The sequence below is a fragment of the Rhipicephalus microplus genome, chromosome 3, assembly GCF_043290135.1.
Source record: "Rhipicephalus microplus isolate Deutch F79 chromosome 3, USDA_Rmic, whole genome shotgun sequence".
NCBI lineage: Eukaryota > Metazoa > Arthropoda > Arachnida > Ixodida > Ixodidae > Rhipicephalus > Rhipicephalus microplus.
Genome location: NC_134702.1, coordinates 39497004 through 39520661, shown reverse-complemented (window position 1 = coordinate 39520661; position 23658 = coordinate 39497004). Strand labels below are relative to the sequence as shown.

At 46.4% G+C, this 23658-nt stretch overlaps 2 protein-coding genes across 3 annotated transcripts in view; one reads left to right on the top strand and one right to left on the bottom strand.

Moving 5' to 3' along the window:
* LOC142803688 (uncharacterized) overlaps positions 1-23658 on the bottom strand; it is a 94766-nt gene that overhangs the window by 6646 nt on the left and 64462 nt on the right. Inside the window, exons 1-5 of one of the 2 annotated variants that reach the window (XM_075889277.1) lie at positions 7836-7930; positions 7148-7220; positions 4220-4314; positions 3634-3738; positions 955-993 (exon numbers count right to left, since the gene is read on the bottom strand). In XM_075889277.1, coding sequence (XP_075745392.1) covers positions 955-993; positions 3634-3738; positions 4220-4314; positions 7148-7220; positions 7836-7895 — 372 coding nt within the window. In that variant the 5' untranslated portion in view covers positions 7896-7930. Of the gene's footprint in view, positions 1-954; positions 994-3633; positions 3739-4219; positions 4315-7147; positions 7221-7835; positions 7931-23658 lie in introns of those variants that run through there. The other variant, XM_075889278.1, reaches the window with a different exon arrangement.
* The window catches only part of LOC119176401 (uncharacterized), a 75094-nt gene continuing 66935 nt past the window's right edge, over positions 15500-23658 (top strand). Inside the window, exon 1 of the mRNA XM_075889276.1 lies at positions 15500-17259. The gene's annotated coding sequence lies outside the window, so the exon portion shown is untranslated. The remainder of the gene's footprint in view (positions 17260-23658) is intronic.

The window sequence follows — 23658 nt, the reverse complement described above, 5'->3', positions numbered from 1 at the left end:
TAAACCCCTGTCTGGTTGGCGTCAAGTTTGGCTAAAGCTTTCTTTATGAACAATTATTGTGGAAGAGCAATATTATTTCATCTTTTTTCGTAAATACGGTCCTAGTTTTATATATGTGCGAAAATACACAGTAGAACAGCAACAAAATTGCATACACTGCTGTTCCCAAGTGAAACAGCTCGCGCCATGTGATCACTTCGTCCCATGAGCATCGGCTGGATTTTGCCTTAGGGGGCGCAAGTGTTGCTGTAAAGCAAGTGCTCCTTTGCCATCAGTTTCCTGGAGTTAACTAGAGGGGACTCTGGCGCTTCAATTGTTCAGTGACCATGGGAATGATGGGTAGTACACAGATTTACCTAATATTCGTGCTCGTGGGCTTCTAACATGGTTATGGCTGTGTTTATGCAGTGTTTTTTTTCATTTTGTTTCGAATAAAAAGAAAACCCGATTTGAATTGATGAGCCTGAAAGAATAAGGTTGTTAAGTGAAACTGATAAACTATTGCTGATTGTCGTTTCGTGACAAAGTAGCTAAAAGCCATCCGAAGTATATAGCCAAAGGTATGAAGATAAGACATATCCATGTACTGAAACCTCGTGCGTTGCCGCTATCATTGACACTAGCTCCAGAGTTCCCTTTAGTGTGTACATAAGAAACTCCATGCTTTGTGCCGACGCCCATGCGTAGTTCCCCTCATTATCTTAATCATGGTTGGGGGGCAAAGCTGAGATGCACAGCGCTTCCATCTGTGTGTTCATGTGCTTTCCTTTAGACAGCGTTCCCAAGCGCTACCTGTCCAAGAATTATTTTTGAACACGTCAAAAAAAAAAAAAAGAGCGCTATCAAGTGAAAAGCTAAAAGCATAAACATTGACGCCGTTGACGCCACTGCAATTGTGGCCCAGTCGTCACGTGAAGGCGTCGACACGTAGGCAGGCGATTCCGAAGTACCTACCGGGCTTCCTATGCCCAGGAAGGACATCAAGTTTTCAGGCTGAAAGAGAACAAAAATAAAAGTCGCACGTAAGCGAACGTTCCTCAAATCCCCGAGAACAATGACGGTATACTGACATAAACGTATACTTATATATCAATACTTATATAATGCAAACATTCTTATGACGTGGCAGTTATGTTGTATGGTTGTGTGGGAGACAGTGGGACACACATCACGCGTGAGCATTTGCACGCCTGAGAAATCCCGCTGTAGTGACTTCATTGTGACCGCAACAGTGTATACACCGCAGTGGCCCCTGCGGTACTTCGTATCCGTCTGTAGACGCAACAATCTATAGAATGTGACAGTTGATGCTCTTCTTGTTGACACACGCACGCCTTCTTTTGAGCCACCATGTTCGCCACATCCTAACAGCACCCCGCCGCGGTGGTCTAGTGGCTAAGGTACTCGGCTGCTGACCCGCAGGTCGCGGGATCAAATCCCGGCTGTGACGGCTGCATTTCCGATGGAGGCGGAAATGTTGTAGGCTCGTGTGCTCAGATTTGGGTGCACGTTAAAGAACCCCAGGTTGTCGAAATTTCCGGAGCCCTGCACTACGGCATCTCTCATAATCATATGGTGGTTTTGGGACGTTAAACCCCACAGATCAATCAATCAATCAACCTCCGAACAACGAACAGGCTTGGCTGCCCAGTAGACATTGATCGTGGGATTCTTGGACCACATCGTCATTTCCATCTGGTCTTTCTGCGCCAATCTAACTTGTTCATGTGTTCTTTACAAAAGTTTTTGTGTTATGCTTAATGACAAACTATAGAATGAAGAAAAAAACAAATAAACATGTAAGAAAAGACCTTCTCAACTGCATTTGGTCGTGCGTGGATAAGGAGTATGCACTTACGTCACTGCTGTGGCCATTTTGTAGTACAGAAAGCACCGAGAAAGACACGCTTTTTCATCCTAATCTGTTTATCTTGAGAACAGCTGGAAGCTGCGAATCGTACACCAAAATGGCGCGTGATGACGTCACACGAATACCCCCTATTGCGTTGAGCTTTCGAAAATATAGATGTTTCACCCGTATTACCTTGAAGGTCATAGCACGCTAAGAAAATTAACACCATCATGGGTGCGAAAATGGTGTTTGATTCCCTCATGCATAACAGGTCAACGTTTAAGGGGCGAGCGTGAATTGTAGGTCGGAATATAAATGTTTTTTTGCTCACTTACCATTCATACTTTGAGTGTGAAACGTGCAATAAATAAGGTTTCTCGAGATATCACTTCCGACTTTTTGATATGTGGGGTTTAACGTCCCAAAACCACCACATGAATATGAGAGACGCCGTAGTGGAGGGCTCCGGAAATTTCGACCACCTGGGATTCTTTAACGTGCACCCAATCTGAGCACACGGACCTACAACATTTCCGCCTCAATCGAAAACTCGGCCATCGCATCCGGGATACGAACCCACGACCTGCTTTCGACGTTTTAATCACAAGCTTGTGTGCCTTTATGATATAGTTTGCGCGAGTGCTGTATGGCTTCGCTGTCTTGGGCACTGACTCTTCCTTTAGCCGTAGCGTTACCAGCGTTGTGTGCGAGATAAAACAACGCACTGAAAGGCGTCCTTCAGCCATACTAAAGCCTTAAAGAAGTATTTTTTTACAGCAGCCCTCTCTAGAAAATATCGACTATTTGGGGAGTATTTCTATCACACAACAATAATCCCATCTGGCTTGCTCGCGATTTCTTTCCGGAAATCGAGGCTTTCGTCACTTTCTTATTGAGAAGGATTGATTACGTTGATGGTGCGCTCACCGTTCTTGAAAAGGAAGTGCTGAGAACGCGATGTTAACGCAAGTACACGAGGCAGACGACGATTGTAGTTAGGTGGCAGAAATGCTCCCCGCATGCAATTTTTTTTGTTAGTGAAGTTTTCAAACAGAAGTTCGTCAACACCAGAATGCCCATGAAGCCAATTTGAGCGTCCTCAAAATCTACGCCTGAATAAAGGAAATAAAAAAAAGAAGGAGAGAACGTGTTTCTGGAGGTACATTACGTCTCGCGACAATGACCCCTTCTTGTTTTCAATACGCTTCACCACTGAACGCTTGTGCACTGTGGTGGAGACAAAATTAGAAGCCGGCTTTGCCAAAAAAATTGGCCAGCACACGCCAGCGTTGGTTCGAAGCTGCGAGCTAATGAACGTGGCGGTGAGGGTGGCACGAAAAATAATGCCAACTCGTACCTGCAATAAGGACTTATGGACGAGAAATTAAGGCAAACTGCACCGCTGGAAGACTTAAGGCGTTTCGGTTTGGCGCCATGGAATTGTTTCCACTTCTTCGTAAGATGGCTGCGAAGGTGTGGTTGCTGCTTTCTGCAACGTACGCATCTATGTCATTTTGTTTTTTTTCTCACTAACATAGTCGTAAAGAGAACGCAGATAGGAGCAGTTTCAACGGAGTGGCAAACCTACGACACATTTTTTTTTCTGTCGTGCTTTCGTTCGGCCATTCTTTCACAGTTAAATATTAAAGACACTTATTCTACGCTGAATGTTGTGTTTATAACCCCAGCTATACTCACGGCAAAATGTCCACATTTATGGCTGAGAACCGCTGCTTTGGAGCGTATACTCATCCATAAACAAGAAGGCTAATAGTTCTCACCACGATGACCGTCTCGTAGAGAACGCTTCCATACGCGTACATCACATTGCCGACAGCTCGGAGGAGAATCCATGCGAAGGCAATCTTCATGCCGCGAGTCCGAGCCTGCACAATAATCGCGACTAAGGTACACACAGGCGTTCTTCAAAAATAAAACAAAAAAAATCTCCAGTCTTTGAGGATTCTCTTTTTTTTTCTTTTTCATCCGAGAACAATAATCGTCATCTAATTCACTTGCGTTTCCATTGTTGAAAAGCTCCGTGGAGTTCCTTAAGCGCCTGCGCAGCCAGTCAAGGAAGGTCGGCATACATGGCGCTTGCCTCACAGGTCTTGGAAATATATTGGGCCACTGGTGGTTACTTAAAGTGCGTTTGAGTCGAGGCAAACGGGTACCCTTGCATTCAGTCCCCTTTTAAATGCAGCACTCGGGGTCGAAAATGACACGCGACCTCGATCGAGTAAAGTCCCTTTACCCTCGAGCTTATCAAAGCGACCCCCAACCTGCCGAGTTAGGTGCGTAGTTATCATGGTGAATAGTGAAGTGTGGGAACCATACGGTAGCAGACACGTACTATGCTTTGCTCACCTGATTGGCTGACATGATCCACCAGGCGCACATCGACATCGTCATCACGCGCACGACGCCATTGACAACGGCCCTGAGGTACTCCGGATAGTGGTCTGCAAGAGAGAACAAGGGAAAGCGACCAGGAATGCACGCGCATTGCTTCGTATACACGTGCCGTTCGGAAGAAGGCGTATGATTTTGCATAGTTACCGTACATAGCTAGTTTAGCATGCGGCCTATAAAAGAGCCATAGGCAGTAAGTCTAGAGCTGCACTCTGGGGATCACAGGGAATAGTGAAAAGAGGGAAGGGGAAAGTGATGAGGAACTGTGTCAGAGATGCTGGAGCTGACGGCAATAATAAGCTGATCACAACATTTCGGATTTATCAGCGTACTTCTGTACAGCGCGTCGACATATGCAGTGTGCTTTTGTTTAAGTGATACGGATTTATCCTTAAAATTCATAATAGGTAGGCACTTATTGTATTCGTAGCCAATTTCTAAGCTGAGGCGAAAAAGTTTTCTTTCTAATTAGATCACCCAGGAATGATTAATCTATAAAATAATTGAATTAACGTCGTCATTATCAATGTTAGGATGGGCGTTCATATGGTGACGTTCTTCTACGACACAATTTATGGCAAGCCTAGTTTTTAAAATTGAAAATATCAAGCTGCGTGGTTCCCGAGATATATCGTCGAATTTACCGACTGCGATGCCAGAAAAACCGAAACCAACGGTGCGTCAAAACTAACGCACACGATGCGTTAATTTCGGTTTTTACGGAACCGCGGTCTCGAAATATGACGACGGATCTCGAAAACCGCGCGGATTGATATCTTCAATTTTCAAAAACTAGGTTCGCTATAATTTGGGATGTAGAACAACTTCGCCGTATAAACAGCCACCCTAGAATTATTATTAAATAGTTAATTCAAGTATTTTTATCAATTAAAAATGACAGATATGCCGCAAAGGCGAAGCAATAAACGCGATAGTAACAAATTGGAAGGTCACGCGCAGAATGGCAGGCATATCGAAACGTTTCCCGCGTTTCTGACGCACAAATGACGCACGAAACGTACTCACAAGTACGGATGAACGTGAATGAATAATTTCTTAGTGATCTAATTAGTGGCGAAATCTTTTCACCTATAGGCCTAGACATTGGGTGCAAAGACAAGTGTCTACCCATTACAGTTTTTTATGGAATTATATGTATTGCTTAAAAAAAAGAAAACACCTTTTAGTACGCTGAACAGAAACGCCATAGAAACTACTGTAGTTTGCAATGCTTGCAAAGTCTTTCATATGGTCTGCTGTAACAAATGGCATTCTGTTCTAGAGAGAAAAGCTGAAAGAATGGTCAATGCATAAAATGTGTACACCTCCGTATACACCCTTCGCAGATGTATACAAATCTGAGCAACTATCCATAACATGTGCGAAGGCAGTTGAATTTCGGATATCGCGAAATTCCGGCAGGCGTCTTCCAGAGATCTGATATAAATTAACGAAAGGTTTTAATATTTCCGACAGCTGCCGCTTTAGGCATCACTGTTTCAGGTTATGCAAGTGGTAATGGCCGAGTCGATACCGTAGAAAGCTCACTATCAACAAGCTTGTAGTACTACTATGTTCTTTACTGTAGCCTAGTTATGCTGTACTTAAAGACGGCTGCCCTCGCGTTGTATTAGCACTGGTTTAAAGGGTCTCTGCAACACTTTTTGAGCATGGTCAGAAATTGCAGCCTATCGGTAGTAGAGGCTCCCGACAACACGCGAGCCAAATATTGCAGCACAGCACGCGGCCTGGAATTCACAATAAATTATCAAAGTCCGCTAAAAATAGTTTTCTCTTCTCTCGACGAATAATGCAATGAACTAAAAAAACACTCGTAGTAAGCCCATCCATCAGCTATTGGCTGATTTGAACATGGCGCGCTCAGTCGTTACAGAGATCACCGCGGGAGGCCGTCACTTGTTCATGCGTGCGCACGTGGTCGCACTAAAAAAGCCACGTATTCGAAGAAAAAAAAAAAGTGCTCAAGGTCACGAGGCATGCGTGAAAATTTTTGCTTGCTCTTCCCTTTTCTCCCTGCTTAGCTTCCAGCGCTTTCGTCCGGACGAGAGAAGAGAGAATGCGATTGCAGCGTGTGACAAACCTTCGTAACTCCGCTCGTACTGAACGGATTAAAAAAATTTTTCGCCGTTGAATTTCTGAGGCAATACGTTTTCTCAGTGAATTAATTTCATAGTTACTTAAAAAGTGTTTCAGGGCCCCTTTAATTGACAACGTTCCCACATCGCAGCCTATCAAAATTCATTGCACAATTCAATGGTTTAAGGCTAATGATCACTGTGCAATTCACTGCACTGCTTGGCTAAAGTGACAAAACCACACAGAAAAACGCAATGCATCGATACAGTGTGGACTACAAAGTAGAAAATACCGTTTTTCATACGAAGACGTACGCCTGTAATACGCAAGTGGCCAAACAGAAGCATATAACTCACACGTCCAGACAATGTAGCTATCTGGAATTGATTTGAGCGCAAATGCATGGTCAACAGAAAAGAACAGAGGACGACTGTACTTCTACTATCCCAATTGAACAATGCGCCCAAGCATTTTATTAATGCAGCTGTCATCCTGAGCTACAGAGTACCCATCATGAAGCTTTGCAATCACTGCATCAAGAAATTAAATAGAAAAAATTCTGTTTTCAAGTAGGTGGGTACTCATTACCTTATAATTTATGTGAAACTTGGCTCTTGAGACAAAGAATCGCGAACACTTCCAGCATTTTTGAAGTGTCCCATATTGTGGACGCGAACAGGTTTATGTTCGGAGGGTTAAAGAACTGACCAGCACGTACGCTTTGGCTATAACTCAGTAAAAATTAAAATGTCGGCAGATTTTTCTCGCCTTCAACCTTCAACTTACCAGCTTCTGGCGTTTCAGCAATGCTTGCTAGACTGTACGTAGTCTCACCGATGAACGCCAGGAAATTGGCCACCTTGAAGAGAAAGAAACAGGGAAGGTTGATCTGCGCCCGAATTTTGGTCTACAAACGCTAGCAGAAAACAGTGATAATGCCAGAAATACGGTTCCGGCGTGGCCTCCGATATGGGCTGCGGCAGCGCGGAGGCCATGGTTCAGAAACACCTCATGTGTGGTACACACCAACGGCACAGCTAGAAGGCCTCGATAACTATAAGGAGTTCCTTCATTGCCTAAGCAGGCAGTGCTACAGTGAAGCGACACGTGACATTTGTCAGCAGGCAACTACTGTATTGGCGTTTGGATCATTTGCAGAAAGATTTCTGATCGAAAGCGGCAGGGAAGAACCAAAGTTTCAACTGTCGCTTCTGTACTCTGCCCCTCCCCTCCCCACTCTTTCAGTGCTGGCGAGATATCATTGTCAGTAGGTCACAGTATGAATGGCATTCAGTATAGGCGGCGCCCTACAGGCTTACGTGGTTCACCCCGTATCAAATATCACTATATACACTGTTAACTATCTCAGGGGGATAAGATGCGTGGTTAGGAAACAGGTCAATCCAGAAGATTCGCCGCAAAAATTGTTTCTCATGCAGGCCACTGCCCTCGTGCTACGCCAATCCCAGCTTACCCCGTAGACGAAGACTATAAAGCCGACGCTTGGCATCTGACAACACGATCCGAAGAACATGGCGCTTGCTTGCAGGAGCTTCACGAAGTGTTCTCCTAACACGCTAATGATGATGATGATGATGATGCTCCTTGGATAATTGGCACCTACCCACTATGGGGGATTTGGCTGCACGTTAAAGAACCCCAGGCGGTCGAAATTTCCGGAGCCCTCCACTATGGCGTCTCTCATAATAAAATGGTGGTTTTGGGACGTTAAATCCCACATATCAATCAATCAATCAATCAATCAATCAATCAATAAATCAATCAATCAATCAATCAATCAATCAATCAATCACTCTGGGTGATCGGCTATGAGTCGGGCGGATCATACATACTGAATTTATGATTAATATATTAGTAAGAGCTAAAATAATTCTGAGATGATTTTTAATGTAACGTTAATTATGAATTATTGTAATTTTAAGTCGCATAATTCTGTGTAATATCCCAGAGACTGAAGATATTTTGACTAGGAAGGCTGAATCAAAATTGTTAGTAGTTGATACACCTAACTAATCTATTCGATTCGCATATAAACTGTTCGACAGCTTTGAAAATATTTCTGTCCGAGTGCCCCAGCGCAAAGGCCCCAAATGATAGCAGAACGGCCGACGTAACCGGTAGACCACATTGCCGCAATATAATTTCGATACGTTTTCTGTGTAAGGAAAAAAGTCGGTAGCTCAATAAGAAGTGTTCGACAGTTTCGAGTTCGTTGCATTAGGGGCAATAAGGGGAGACTGCCAAACCCGCTCTGTGCATGTAAAAATTTAGATTTGGAATTCTACAATGCGTCCTGGTTATTGCAACTTCAGCTCGTCTCGCTGCATACCATTTCCTGCTCCAAGGGAACTGTAGGTACAGAAAGTCCGGTGGTGAATCGAGATTTGGAGTACACATAGATATTGCATACTTCCTGAACCTTGCCGCAGCAACAAACGCCGTAAGAGGAATGAGAGAGAATTGGACCTGCCAGAGAAGTGTTCGCCAGAGAGTTTGCAACTTCATTGAGCACAATTCATTTGTGTCTGTCACAGAACGAGCGCTAAACAAGAGCGCGCCGCCAAATCCTTGCGACAACGGGCGGCAGAAACGCCGCGAGGTAAAAAGAAAAAAAAAAAAGAAAGCAAACACCCAGGGCTCCCGGGCGCGCGCTCTCCCCGCAGAAGCACGGCTTCGCAGACGATCCTCCTCACCCCACATCTGCGGCCCAGCAAGACCGCGATTTCTCTCGAACGAACGGGGCGGGGTCAGACCGAGCTGAGTCATCCGACGCGGAGGGCAGACAAACCGTCTCGCCTCTCCCCAGCCTTCGCTGCGTATCGCGCCGACGAAATGACGAGAAAGATCTGGAAAGTCGCGCGCAAGGTATTTAACCGAGCAGCCGAGACGAGAAATCAGGAGAAGACGGAAGTTAACGCCAGAGCGCGTAGGAATTCCGCCGTGTAGTCGGCGAAGGTTCTGCCCGTAGTGACAGAACAGGAGGAGACGGAAGTGAGCGCCAGAGTGCGTAGAGAGTCCGCCGTGTAGCCGGCGAAGTTTTTGGTCCGTAGGGACGGCTCGAGCTACAGGCAAGAGTGTGTGTTTACCGCTATCGAGCGAAGACCCGTGGCAACCGCTGCGAGTGTGAAGCCGTCGTGTTCCGGCGAAGAAGTTGAAGTTGGAAGAGTGGCCAATTGAAGACGGGAGGTTTCCTGGGAGAGAACTTCGAGAGCTGCGGAACGACAACAACGCTGGACTTTGAGTGAGTGATTCTCGGAAGAGTATCATTCAGACTTTTGTTCCAAGGACTTTGGACTGAATAGGTTTTATATCTCTTTAGTCTTTAAGTGTCTGGGTTGTTCAATGCATGCGACTGCATTGTAGTGCGTATTGTTGTCTGTGTCCGTTGTTTCAAGTGTGGTTGATTGTACTGTGTAGTACATCGTCTGTTTGGTGACGTATTGTATGTAACTATTGTGGAGTGTGCATACGTGTGTATTGTTTTGATCTGCCGTTGGTGAGAATATAATTTTGTTTGTTTATCAACTCTCGGCTCTGTCTTGTTCTTTGGGCCACAGCCGGCGTCCGCTGGCGCACCAATAAGGACCACTTCTAAATTGTCCACGCTTTCGTGGTGCGGTTCGGGGGGCCGATACTTCGGCTCTTGGAATTAGCCCGGCGATCGCCTCCCTAATAACGGGACAGGTGTGACAGTGTCCCAGCACCCAAATTATTCGCAGGTTTCGCAAATGATGAGGAAGAAGTAATCGCAATATTGTTAGAATATCCGAATCTGTTAAAGCAGTTAGTGCTGAACACAACGACAATGAATCTGTAATTATAGTCACAGAAGTAATGGTTAAGTGAATTTTACGTAGGGCTAATATAACAGCTAAGAACTCGGCCAAAAATATTTGGGTGTAATCAGGAAGCCTAACTGAAAACGACCCGTCTAGTAGTGTAGAAAAAAAACCCCACCCTGGCCTCTTCTTCACACTGCGAAGCATCAGTTGCTATCACAACCGTAAAATCAATTTGATTTAAGAGCTCTTGAAAAATGCCATTCAGAAGATTACTAGGTAGTAATTTCGCATTGTTAGGAAATATATCGTCATAAGATATGCTAAATCACTGAACCTGCCACTCATAGACACTATATCATTAACTCTTATCTGCAATGGGTGCAACAGCCTCTGGGTAACGATTACCTGAGGGGTATGAAAACAAGGCCATTTTATATTAAAAACAGAGCTGGATCAATGATAAATATATGTTCTTCTCGTCCTATCGGCGAGTCATAGACTCTTAAGAATCTTTGAATCGTTAATAATTTGAATCTAACAGGTAAAGAAGGGATTCATGATTCCTTATATAGAACAGAGTTTGCTACAAATTTGGGTAACCCCATGCACCACCGAAGTGCTTGGCACTCAATTATAACTAAGGGACGTATCTTCCATGCTGGTACGCCAGAGAATAAGGCACACCCAAACTCCAGTATAGGGCGTATGTACACTCGGTAAATCATCATTGAGGCATCTGTCCGCATGCCCCATTGACTGTTACGAATCCTTCTAAGTAGGCCTAACGCACGTGACCTTTGGTCACTGTATGTTAAATATGCATCTGCCAGTGGAGCTTTACATCATACATGATTCCGAGGTACTTGAGTGTTTGCACTTGGGGAATATTTGCATGGTGGAATGAGAGCGATATACTTATATCGTTTTGCGGGGAGAACACTAAAGCTGCATATTTCTGTACATTAATAGTTAAATGCTGTCTAGCCAAGCTTCCAAGGTAGATAAGTATCCTTGTAAAAGGGTATAAAGTGATTGTTTGTCATCCGCAGACGCAAAGAATGCTGTCATCCGCGTAAACATGCGTGTTCACTCTTTGATGGCGAGGAATGGAGCTAAGCAAGATATTAAACAGTAGCGGGGACAAAACCGCATCTTGGGGAACACCTAGCGTTTGTCTGAATTCCTCTGTTGATATCCCACCCTGTACACAGTGAAACTCCCTGTCCAGCAATAACGCAGTCGTCCACGCAATAAAAAAGCCGGGCAAGCCAATCTCTCTCATTCGTCTTAGTAAAATTAGGCGTTCGACACTGTCGTAGACTTTACATTAAACAACTTGACGCTCACGTCTTCGTTCTCCAGAAGTAGCCAGAATGGAAGGCGCGGAATGTGGGATGATGATCATGTTGATTATCGCAAGTCATACATGAAAGTGATATACGGCGAAAATGATCTTAACGTGATTACCTACACTAACGCGACTGGTATTCACGGGGTAAGGTATGTGTCATTTGTTGTTCGAAAGTTCTTTCTTCGAAATTTTAACCAACATGCTCACGTCTTCTTTCTATAATTGCGGTGTACGGGTTGCTTGTTGAGGCACGTAGCCAGTAACACCGTAAGCGTGACCAAAATGCACTCTCGGTGTGAACGAGTTCATGACACAACCGCATCAGTGACACCTAACAACAACTGTAACAACGTGAACCTAAATTATAGAAGAGGGCGTAGCGACTAAAGAAGGCAGCTTTGTAGGAGGAGGAGGGAAATACTTTAACGAAACGAAATGAGAGTTGAAATCTGGGAGCCAGCGCACGACTATTTTTTTCTTGCCGCCACCTTTTCACCAGCAGCGAAAGCTCTGACGCGACGTTACCTTAAGAAGCCGCTAGGTGCCGACACTTATCAGCCCAAAGTAGCTCGATCCATTTTTTTTTGGACTACAAATAAAATTCTTCCGTCCATCCATCCTCCAGCAGTCTTGGGACGCGTTTGCGCGTTCCAGTCTACTGCACAGCACTCGAGTAATGTTGTCCTACCGTGACTGGGTAAATAATGTGACTATGGCGCATGCTGAACAACCATGCTCAGCATGTGCTCGGTGGCGCATGCTGAACAACCATGCTCAGCATGTGCTCGGTGATGATCTATCCGCCGAAATTATTGCATATTCGTGTACGTATCCACTCATCCACATGCATTCAGGTCAGGCCCGTAGCCAGGAATTTATTGCGGAAGGAAAAGGCGGGAGGGGAGGGGGCTAAATTTTTACAAATGTTTCCTACTACTTTACGCTTCATGACCCTGTAGTCAAGCCCCCCGACCCCCCCGTGTTGGTTTAGTGGCTAATGTACTCGGCTGCTGACCCGCAGGTCGCGGAATCGAATCACTGGTGCGGTGGCTGCATTTTCGATGGAGGCGAAAATTCTGCAGGCCCATGTGCTTAGTTTTAGGTGCACGTTAAATAACTCCAGGTGGTCAAAATTTCCGGAGCCCTCCACTGCGGCTTCTCTCATAATCATATGGTGGTTTTGGGACGTTAAATCTCACATATCAATGATATTTAGGTTGTCATACATATATATGCCTCGTTTCGATAATAAAGCCAGTTAGACGTTTGCGCCCGTTGGTGTTTCGTCTGTTGTCTAACAAAATAAGAAGTAGGATATCCTGGAGTACCAATTATCTCTAACCCACACCTTGTTAAAATACTCTGTGCTAGTCGTCTCAGTATTTTAGTCTGTAAACTATAAATTATATCAAAGAGTGATGAATGACGATGCTAAGGTAGGGAGATGAGAACATGGTCTTGTTTTAGGCTCCCCAGTCACCCTTTTACAGTGTATAGTAGCATGCCAGAGAAAACTGTAGATAAAGCCGACCTCTCTCTTTATACCTCCTTTAATTAAATCAACACTCTCTCTATATATATCAGAAACTGACCCAAGCTTCTGTTCTGCTGTACTTCGGTGACACTATAAATGAAGGCAACGTAGCGTGCATGGAAAGAAACCTGTGTTTGGAAGCCGTACCTTCTGTAGGACATGCAGAAGTCACCCCGATACCACCGTCGTTGTATGAAGGTTAGGCCGCGCTAACCGAATCTTCTCACCTCCTTTCTCGCGTGTTCTGAGACCTTACAGAACCTTATTTTCTGCCTAAATATTTTATGCTGGCACTTTCGCTACGCCACTGTGATGTGTGGTGCGCGTTCAAAGTGCGCGCCTTCGAAAAGTGCGCGTCACGGGAAAAAAAAAAAAAAAAAACAAAAGGAGAAATACCAGAGTGCACGTGCGGGGCTGCTTAAACAAGAATGACGACGTTAAAGAGCGTCGAGCACGAGGATGCGTGGCAGGACGTGAAGTAAACAAAAGGTAAAACATCCAATGGGCAGCGAACACGGAGATTTCAAGGCCCAATGGCTTGACACCACGAGACAGCAGTATCTCCAATGAGAACGAGACAAGTGGGCCAGAGCTGAAGCAGGAGCCTGAGCAGACCAGAGCAAGGAGAGTTCGAAGAAGACGGGGCAAGCGGAAGGTCGTCACCGGACCGGGCGCTGAAGATGGGCCGTCGGGCGTAGGACCCGAGCCTGCAGGTCTTCAACCGGCCGGGGCCTCCTGCCGTCGTGTTCCCGCTCCAAAGGACCGTGGCCATCCGGTCCTGAACTCCTTTCCAGGGCCTGCGGACTTTGGTTCCGGCAGGCGAGCTACAGCCGTCGGGCTCCGGGCCCGAGCTGTGCGCCCAGCTGCTTGACTAGGTCGACCCTAGTTCCCGGACGCGTCGCCACCAGCCTGCGTTCTCCCGTCTCCGACGTGTCCACGCTCCTCAAGCCGAAACCATCACGATTTGGTAGGGCTTTTCGACGTGTCGCCAGCAGCCAGCGTTCCCTCGTCCTCGTCCAGCCCACGCATTGACGCAGGAGTCACGGCGTTCCGGTTTCTCATCACCGCCGAAAACCAACTTGTGGGTGAGACTGCACCGATACTCTTGCGCTACTCCCATCACTCAGCCCCTTTCGAACGTTAGGTTTAGTTACTGACTTTGAACGTTCTTGTTGGGTGTTTACAGATGTGTTTCGTCATGTCCAGTCAACTGTTTATTAAGTGTTTTGTTTTGTGAGGAATCTTTGCCTTTTTACTTTTCAATTAAACTTTTTGTGTGTTTCTTGGAAACCGAACGGCTTTGTCCTTATTAGAAAAACTCTCCGGGGCTCAACCAGGAGAAACAAATCAGCAACAAGAACCCGCATCACAAATTGGCGTCCGCAGCGACAGGACAAAGTCGTTTGTTTTTCCAGTAGATTTTTTGACGCGGTTAACACGATGACGAACATGTGGGAGTTAATTGAGTTGGCGGATAAAATGGGACTGACGGGAGCGGAGTTTAGAGTATGGTACGAGGAGCGGATGGAGAGGGAGCGTGAGCAACGGGCTGCGATATGTGACGCTAAAAAGCAGCAGATTGCATTGCAAACACACGCTAAGAGAGAGGAGTTCGAGCGAGAAACACGGGCTAGGAGAGAGAAGCTCGAGCGAGAGACACGCGCTAAGAAGGAGCAGCTTGAGCTAGAAATGCGTGAAAAGAAAAGGCTGCTCGAGATAGAGATGCGCGAAAAGAAGAGACTGTTGGAACTAGAATATGAGGATTTGCAGCAGTGGCTTGAGAGGGAAAACGCTGAATATACGTGGTCTGAGAGCCAGAGTAGTCAACCAGTGGATGAGGTGTGCTCTGAAAGCAGTTACATCGGGAGCGATTTGAATTTACGTGAGACTGACCCTGTACCTCGTCATGACCTTTCGCTAGAGAAAGAAACTCTGAAAGAGTATGACAGGGAGGTAAACAGTCAAAAGACTAGGAGACTCGATAAGCTTATTGAAGCGCAGGAATGCTTCGTGAGCATGGAACAAGAACGTTCCATTCAGAGTAAAGGGTATTTTGAAACCTGTGAGAGGTCAAGCGCACTTTATTCAGAGGTAGGATTGCCTCTGAATAGCTCCGCTGAAGGAGCAATAAAAGGTCTCCTAGGTAATGCCGGCGAATGCCATAATGAAAGCTCTGATGTAGCAGCTACCTATTGTTTTGGGCCACTGGAGATAGCAACAGACGCTACGGACATGGTTTTTCACCATGATTATAACTTGCCCATACAGAGAGATGGCTTGTGTTCTCGGGAAATTGTAGATGATGCTTTTAGAAGAATATTGGAGCAAAATGCAAAAGCACTTGTTGAAGAACAGAGAGTAGAGTTGCAATGTAGGTCAGCTATATGTGACAATGAGGGTAATCACGATGACCCAGGCAGAAGGGTTGAAAGTATTGATGAACAAGCAATACAGAAAGCTGAAGGGATGGAAAGTGAACCAGAAGGCAGTAATGGTCCAGCAGGTTATTGTACGAGGAAGGACGCCGACTGGTGCTCTTTGGCATCTTCGGTTGAAGAGGTCGCTTCTGTTAAGATGTCTCAACGATTAGCGGCTTACGAGCTCAAGCAAGGCGTTCGTGGGAAGGATGAAATGATTCAGGCGTGGTTGTACTGGTGCGCCTGGAGGCAACGCCTCCGACTGGCATACAGACATTCCAGTGTGTATGCTTGTGATTTCGAGGTTGGGAACCTGGTGATACACAGCTTTAGGTTCATACGAGCTTACAGTCGAGAATTCTTCCACTGGCTTCCGATTCCTTACTCTTGTCAAATGGTTAGAGCAGTTAAACGTCTTGTACGGGACGCTATAACTTAAGCGTCAAATTCGATTTCCCGCTGGTTTCTTTTGGATCTTGCTTGCGGACCATGGAAGGGTGTTGCTTGTAAATATTTGAAGAAGTTACATGCAATGTAACATTAACATGATGTATAGTTTTTGAGATGATAGGGTATATATGAAAAAAAAAGGGGTGGTGTACTACTAATTTGGGGATTTTCACAATCCGCTAGATGTGTCCATACTTTTTCTCGCTTCTTGCGTATTTTGAGGTTAGTGAATGTGGACCTTTGGGCAATGCAGTGAACTGTGTGGCGGACATATGTGGGTAAATTGTGGTGCAGTGCGAAACGTGCACTCAACGGCAGTTTTTTTTTCTTCTCGAAAAAAAAAAAAAAACTTTTCTTATTGTTGTTGGTTGAATGTTACGTTCTGTGGACTCGGTGTTTCGACGTGAGACATGTCAACGAAGAAGCAGTGTGGTGCCATCGGTGTGATGTGTTGAACTGCGTGGTGCAAATATGTGGTGTAATTGTGACGTAGTGCAGAACGCGCACTCATCGGCAGTTTTTTTTTTTTCTAAAAAAAAAAAAAAACTTGAATGAAAGGGGGGCGTATGTGATGTGTGGTGCGCGTTCAAAGTGCGCGCCTTCGAAAAGTGCGCGTCACGGGAAAAAAAAAAAAAAAAACAAAAGGAGAAATACCAGAGTGCACGTGCGGGGCTGCTTAAACAAGAATGACGACGTTAAAGAGCGTCGAGCACGAGGATGCGTGGCAGGACGTGAAGTAAACAAAAGGTAAAACATCCAATGGGCAGCGAACACGGAGATTTCAAGGCCCAATGGCTTGACACCACGAGACAGCAGTATCTCCAATGAGAACGAGACAAGTGGGCCAGAGCTGAAGCAGGAGCCTGAGCAGACCAGAGCAAGGAGAGTTCGAAGAAGACGGGGCAAGCGGAAGGTCGTCACCGGACCGGGCGCTGAAGATGGGCCGTCGGGCGTAGGACCCGAGCCTGCAGGTCTTCAACCGGCCGGGGCCTCCTGCCGTCGTGTTCCCGCTCCAAAGGACCGTGGCCATCCGGTCCTGAACTCCTTTCCAGGGCCTGCGGACTTTGGTTCCGGCAGGCGAGCTACAGCCGTCGGGCTCCGGGCCCGAGCTGTGCGCCCAGCTGCTTGACTAGGTCGACCCTAGTTCCCGGACGCGTCGCCACCAGCCTGCGTTCTCCCGTCTCCGACGTGTCCACGCTCCTCAAGCCGAAACCATCACGATTTGGTAGGGCTTTTCGACGTGTCGCCAGCAGCCAGCGTTCCCTCGTCCTCGTCCAGCCCACGCATTGACGCAGGAGTCACGGCGTTCCGGTTTCTCATCACCGCCGAAAACCAACTTGTGGGTGAGACTGCACCGATACTCTTGCGCTACTCCCATCACTCAGCCCCTTTCGAACGTTAGGTTTAGTTACTGACTTTGAACGTTCTTGTTGGGTGTTTACAGATGTGTTTCGTCATGTCCAGTCAACTGTTTATTAAGTGTTTTGTTTTGTGAGGAATCTTTGCCTTTTTACTTTTCAATTAAACTTTTTGTGTGTTTCTTGGAAACCGAACGGCTTTGTCCTTATTAGAAAAACTCTCCGGGGCTCAACCAGGAGAAACAAATCAGCAACAAGAACCCGCATCACAGCCACATAACCCGAACACAGAGCATAAAACTTATTTGTCGTTTCGGAACTCAGTGGCAGTCTGCGAACGTGTACGGCTTTAGCTGCCGAGCACGGAGGGGTAACGACATCGCTAGCTCGTGCGGGTTCTCAGCGGATGCAGACATAACTTGAAAGGCTACGGGACGGAAGCGAACAGCTTAAGTGGTTTTTTTCCCTCCGGAACCGGAACTTTATCGCGGCCACCTAATCAATTGTAGTGACGGCGTCAATTTACGCTCTGAGGGATGTGGAAAGGAAGCGGACGCAGATGAAGGCCGAACGAATGCGAACGTGCGTGACGGCTGCCGTGATAAAACTGCACGAACAAACGGGCGTCGTCTCGTTCAAGCATTGACACCCAGTCGACAAAAAACGCGCCCGCCATGGCGGTCCCAAAACTCGACGGCTGACCCAAAAGGTCCCGGTATGGAATCCCGCCCACGGCGGCCGTATTTCATTGGAGGCAAACTGTTTGCGGCCCGTGTACTTGGATTTAAGTGCGGGTTAAAGAGTACCAGGCTGTGAAGTTTTTCCGCAGCTCTCCACTACGGTGTTCCTCATAATAATATCGTAGTTGTAACGTTAAACTCCAGAAGTTATTATTATTATTATTATTATTATTATTATTATTATTATTATTATTACTATTATTATTATTATTTCGAGTGCCTGTACGATTACCTCATCATTCTTACTGGGCGCGTCAACTGAGTGATTGAGTGCTTGATTGTTTATCATATCGCGGTTTGGTATCTCGTGAAAACCCAACGAGTACATTATTCACAAAATTGCATCGCTTTCAGCGAGATGCAGCGGCGCTCGTGCGCGGCTGGGCCACGGCCCCTGGCAGATCAGAATGCCGCGCTATAGTTGATTGATTTAGATGATTGATTAATTTGTGGGGTTTAACGTCCCAAAACCACCATATGATTATGAGAGACGCCGTAGTGGAGGGCTCCGGAAATTTTGACCACCTGGGGTTCTTTAACGTGCACCCAAATCTGAGCACACGGGCCTCGACATTTCCGCCTCCATCAGAAATGCAGCCGCCGCAGCCGGGATTTGTTCCCGCGACCTGCGGGTCAGCAGCCGAGTGCCTTAGCCACTAGACCACCGCGGCGGGGTTGCTGCGCTATAGTCAGGCACACGCGCTGACTATAGTCCAGTGCGGCTGCGTACGGCGAGCGGGACCGTGTCTTCCGGCGCGTGTCGCGGCTATCAGGGAGGCCAGGGTCATCAGGAAAACAACCGTTGGGGTGGTCAGTTTCTCGCGAACGTCGTATGTATATAAGCGGCTATGGGCGCACTACATGCGCCGACCGTAGTCGGCAATCTCATCACGCTGTAGCTGGTGGTATTCATCCAAGCCCGAATAATTTTGCCGCACTGCCGCCCCTAGCCTGAGCACCGTCATGCATGACCTGAGCGAGCGTGGTTGCCTTTGAATGGGTGCCTTCGCTTACTGACCACGTTTTGCACATCACTCTCCCCCACTGGCGTTGCCAGAAAGATGGGGGAGGGGGATAATAATTATAATAATATCTGGGGTTACATGTCCCACAACCTACGCGTATGACTGAGAGACGCCGTAGTGGAGGGCTCCGGAAATTTTGACCATCTGGTGTTCTGTATTGTGCACTGACATCGTATACAGTACACATTCTTCTACCATTTCGCTTCCATCGAAATGCGACCGCCACGACCGGGGTCGAACCCGCGACCTCTGGGTCAGCAGCCGGATACCGTGCCACCATGCCACTGAGGCGGACAGGTGAGGGGAAGTGACAGAGGGTTTCAATCAATCAATCAATCAATCAATCAATCAATCAATCAATCAATCAATCAATCAATCAATCAATCAGTGTTCATTCAATGAACTTAATACAAAAGTGGTTACAAAGTATTTGGACCGTTAGCCTGTGTGGCTAGTTACTGGTCCAATCTAATACATGAATATTTTTTTACATGTCAGGAGCAGAGGAGCACATGATATGATTATGAATCTTGATACAAGTTCAATGATTGAGTAGCTTCAAATGTATAATATATATAATGAAAAGCACGTGACGATAGATACGAAATTGCTGCTAAGACCGGCGTCGGGGCTGACAAGGGATCGGCATTCCTTTTGGTGTTCAAACAAGTCGCTGACTGGTCGGCGACTTACGTCCGCCAGGTATTGTTTCCCCCTGGCCGGAGGGTGAGGCGTCTCGCCGCCCTGACGCCGTAAGCCGTTCGGGAGACGACTACAAGTGCAGCATCTTCTTTACAAGATGACGGCGGTGGCGGCCGCAAATCACCCCGCTAATTAAGCGGGCAGTTCGGCAGACTATTTTAAGCTTGTTTGCGGCAGCCCTTTTGATGGATGCCGTCATGAGCTTCAGACTCCTCGCCCAGCGACGCACATCGACGAGCAAGAGCCACGTTTGTGCCACGTGGCCGTGCAGAGACCACGCTTCAATATCGGACGTTCACGTGGGCCATGCATGCCCGTCACCCTCACCGGTTGTGTGTGATCCGTGATTGGACAGTGCCATCTGTATGCATTCCTCTATCTAGGGATCTGGGGAGAACATCGCCTATTTAATGACCCCCCCCCCCCCCCCGGCTCATTCGGTGTGCTTTTTCGAAAGGAGAGCTCGCCATGTACGAAGAACGCCACTGTGTAACTAAACTTTCTTAGTGACCTCTCTCTAATGTAAATAAATGTCTGTTCTATGTTTTCCCGTACAAGCATTGCTCCTCGTTGTAAGAGACGAGTCCGATGGGGTGGCCAGCTACCAACGACGAGACCCACCGGACCCGAGTCACAACAGTCCTGGGAACAAAAGTAATATAATAGAGCTAATGGCGCACATTGTGTAAAAAAGTACAAATGATGGGGCAACGGAGAAGAATGGGCAGAATTTTTGCATAAGGCTGCGTTGAAGAATAAATAGCAGACGAACTTGCATCAGAACAAAGAAAAAAAAAACTAGAATGGGAGATATATGTACCAGATGAGACAAAAAATTATGGACGGGGTTTTCACTATGGTCAAGAACACGATGGATTGACAAAGTGTATTTTGCAAGTGAAATTAAATTTGCGGGCAAGTTTAACTTCAATTGTTGAATTAACTTTAATTTACCTTCATAGATCACTATTGAAAAATTTTCAACTTCGTGCTGGTGTACGCATAAAAAACACAGACACAAGCATACATACTTCTATGTATGCCGGTGCGTGAGTTTTTTTTTATGCGTAAATCTTTTACGGGGGGAGGGGTTTCAGTTTCAGTTTATTGAGCGCAATTGGGGGGGGGGGGGGTACATATAGGAAGAGGTATACAGAAGGAGGTCCCTTAGTGTAACCACTTCAATGGGAACTCTTGTTATAAAATAAGCAAAGAAAAAATAAAAACAGGAGCAGGATCGCGTAAAAGAAGCGTGAATATGCGTACAAAATAATAAAAGAGGCATTTTGGTATGCAATAACATAGAGACTATTTGACATTGAAGTACACAGAAAAGGGAATTAAAATAGTGAAGGTAATACAGTGCAAACGAAGCAATCTCTAGGATTAACCATTAACAAATATTTCAGAAGAAAAATGAATAGAAATGGATAAAAAAATCAGATTGTATGACAAAAAAAAAAAGGCAACGACAGTAACTACACATAAGTCAGAAGTTTAAAGAAGGATTCAGATACAGGTGAACTGAATGTTTAAAGGAATTTAACGAAAGAGAGGTTTTAGTCTCTAAAGGCAGAGTGTTCCATATCTTGATGCCGCAGAAGCTCACCGTTTTTAGTCCGTAATTAGTGCGCGCCTTGGGCAATAAGATATTGTTTTGGAAGGAGAAACGTGTATTACTAAGGAAGTTATAATTTTATTGGCTATACAATACATAAAAGATCAGGATTATGTACCAGGCGGTAGGCAATTACAACTAAGTTAAAGACGATCATATTTGCATTAGGAAGACTATTTAGTGAAGAAAGTAGCTACAGATCTCTTACGGGGGCAGTGATGTAACGATAGTTTCACGCCTGCCCCCGTAACGGATCTGTAGCTACGCTGCTGACTTTTGTTAACCACTGACTTCAGTGTTAGTCCGCTGCACCATTCTACGACACGAGTGCAGTCCAGTGAAGTAAGTTAGTTCTACCAGAGTCCTTCAATGCTTTTTTAACGGTATTAAGGGACTGTGGTTCTACTTAAGCCGAGTTTATAGGATAGGGGGAGCGGGCAGATTTGGGAGTTTTACGCGCCTCGATCATGATGGGATCGTGAGGCAGGCCGCAGTAAAAGGCTCCCGATAATTTCGTTTACATGGGGTTCTTTGTCGCGCATTGACAACATACAGTAGGTGGACATCCGGGATTTCGCCTCCGTCAAAATACTACAACCAGTGACAAAAGAAAAAGAGAAGTCCTTAGTTAGAAGTGAAGATTACGACACCATATTGTGCGTGTGAAACAGGAACTACGTGTGTCTATCTGCCCATCCTCTTCGACAGGAGCGGCGTCAGGATATTTTTACCGAGTTCAGTGTGTGTGTGTGTGTGTGTGTGTGTGTGTGTGTGTGTGTGTGTGCGTGTGTGTGTGTGTGTGTGCGTGTGTGTGTGTGTGTGTGTGTGTGTGTGTGTGTGTGCGTGTGTGTGTAGGGGGGGGGGGGGGTGGACGGGAAATTTTGAGGTTGTTTCTACTGCGTTATGATAAAAAGGGCAAGGGAGGAGGGCGAAACTTTAATAGGGTATCTCCACTGTGCCCCCGCTATATACAGCAAGCTAGCTGCTGTGTTCGAAACAGGGGATTTCCCACCCTCAGCAGCTCTACATCCTCCTTGCGCATAGGGCGGCAAACCGGGTACGTTACAGCACATTACCTTATTACGCTATTTCAGTTTCCTGTCCTTCAGTTTTTCTTATAGAGGACAGCGATGTCTTTGCCTCGGTCCCTTTGAGACACATGCGTGCATTAAACCGAACCTGTGACGACTGCGACGAAGACGAAATGAATCGCGCTTAGTTATACGCAACACGGGCCCATTATACAAGAAAAAAGTAATCTGAAAGCGTTGATAAGCGAACCATCTCAGTGCTCGCTCACCTATTGCGCGTTGCCGCAATGTTCGGCCGTAATGACTGCAGGCGAGATGATTTCACTGCCCTCTTTTGTTTCCGTGGCATGCGTACTGAGATATGCAAATTTTCCCCAACGTCCTCAACGAGACTGCATAAGCGGTCCCGTGCTACGAGAGATAAATATATATCACGAAGTTTCTTTGTTAGAGTAGGGACTTTTGCCGCTGCACCGAAAACGTCCTGCTAAAGAAACCCCTCATACAGGAAAGCGAATATGAACAATGGGATATCCGTCTTTCCGTTCGTTTTATGCGCGTCGCACAACGAGTGGTTGCATATGCAATGAACCGAGACGTTTTCGCTGCTTTAATGAATGCGCATGACTTACCCGTATTCAATGTAAAAGCTCGTCTCGATGGATTTCGTTTGCTCCCGCTTCGTGTGTCGGCGTGTCTGGACCAAACGATTCCTTGTACGCTCGACAGCGCGATCGCGTCTCTTGCCGTATGTAGAGTTGCGTGCATTGGCAGATGCGTCGGCGGTCGCCCGTCCGACGTATACGCGGTGTGCATCCGGCCCCTTGCCCCGCCGTGGTGGTCTAGTGGCTAAGGTACTCGGCTGCTGACCCGCAGGTCGCGGGTTCAAATCCCGGCTGTGGCGGCTGCATTTCTGATGGAGGCGGAAATGTTGTAGGCCCGTGTACTCAGATTTGTGTGCACGTTAAAGAACACCAGGTGGTCCAAATTTCCGGAGCCCTCCACGACGGCGTCTCTCATAATCATATGTTGGTTTTGGGACGTTAAACCCCACAAATCAATCAATCAGCGGTGTGCATCCGTAACTTCAAACAGAAGTTCAAGTGTTTGTATACGAGTACCAGGGCTGCCGCTGCCGAACGTTCAGAGAGGCTTTAGATACTGGCAAGTTTCGGAAGCATCGCGCACTGGCTTTCAGGCGTGGTTACAAAAAATACTTATGACATTTCACCAGCACGTGCAGAAAAAAACAAAACAAAAAGTCGTTC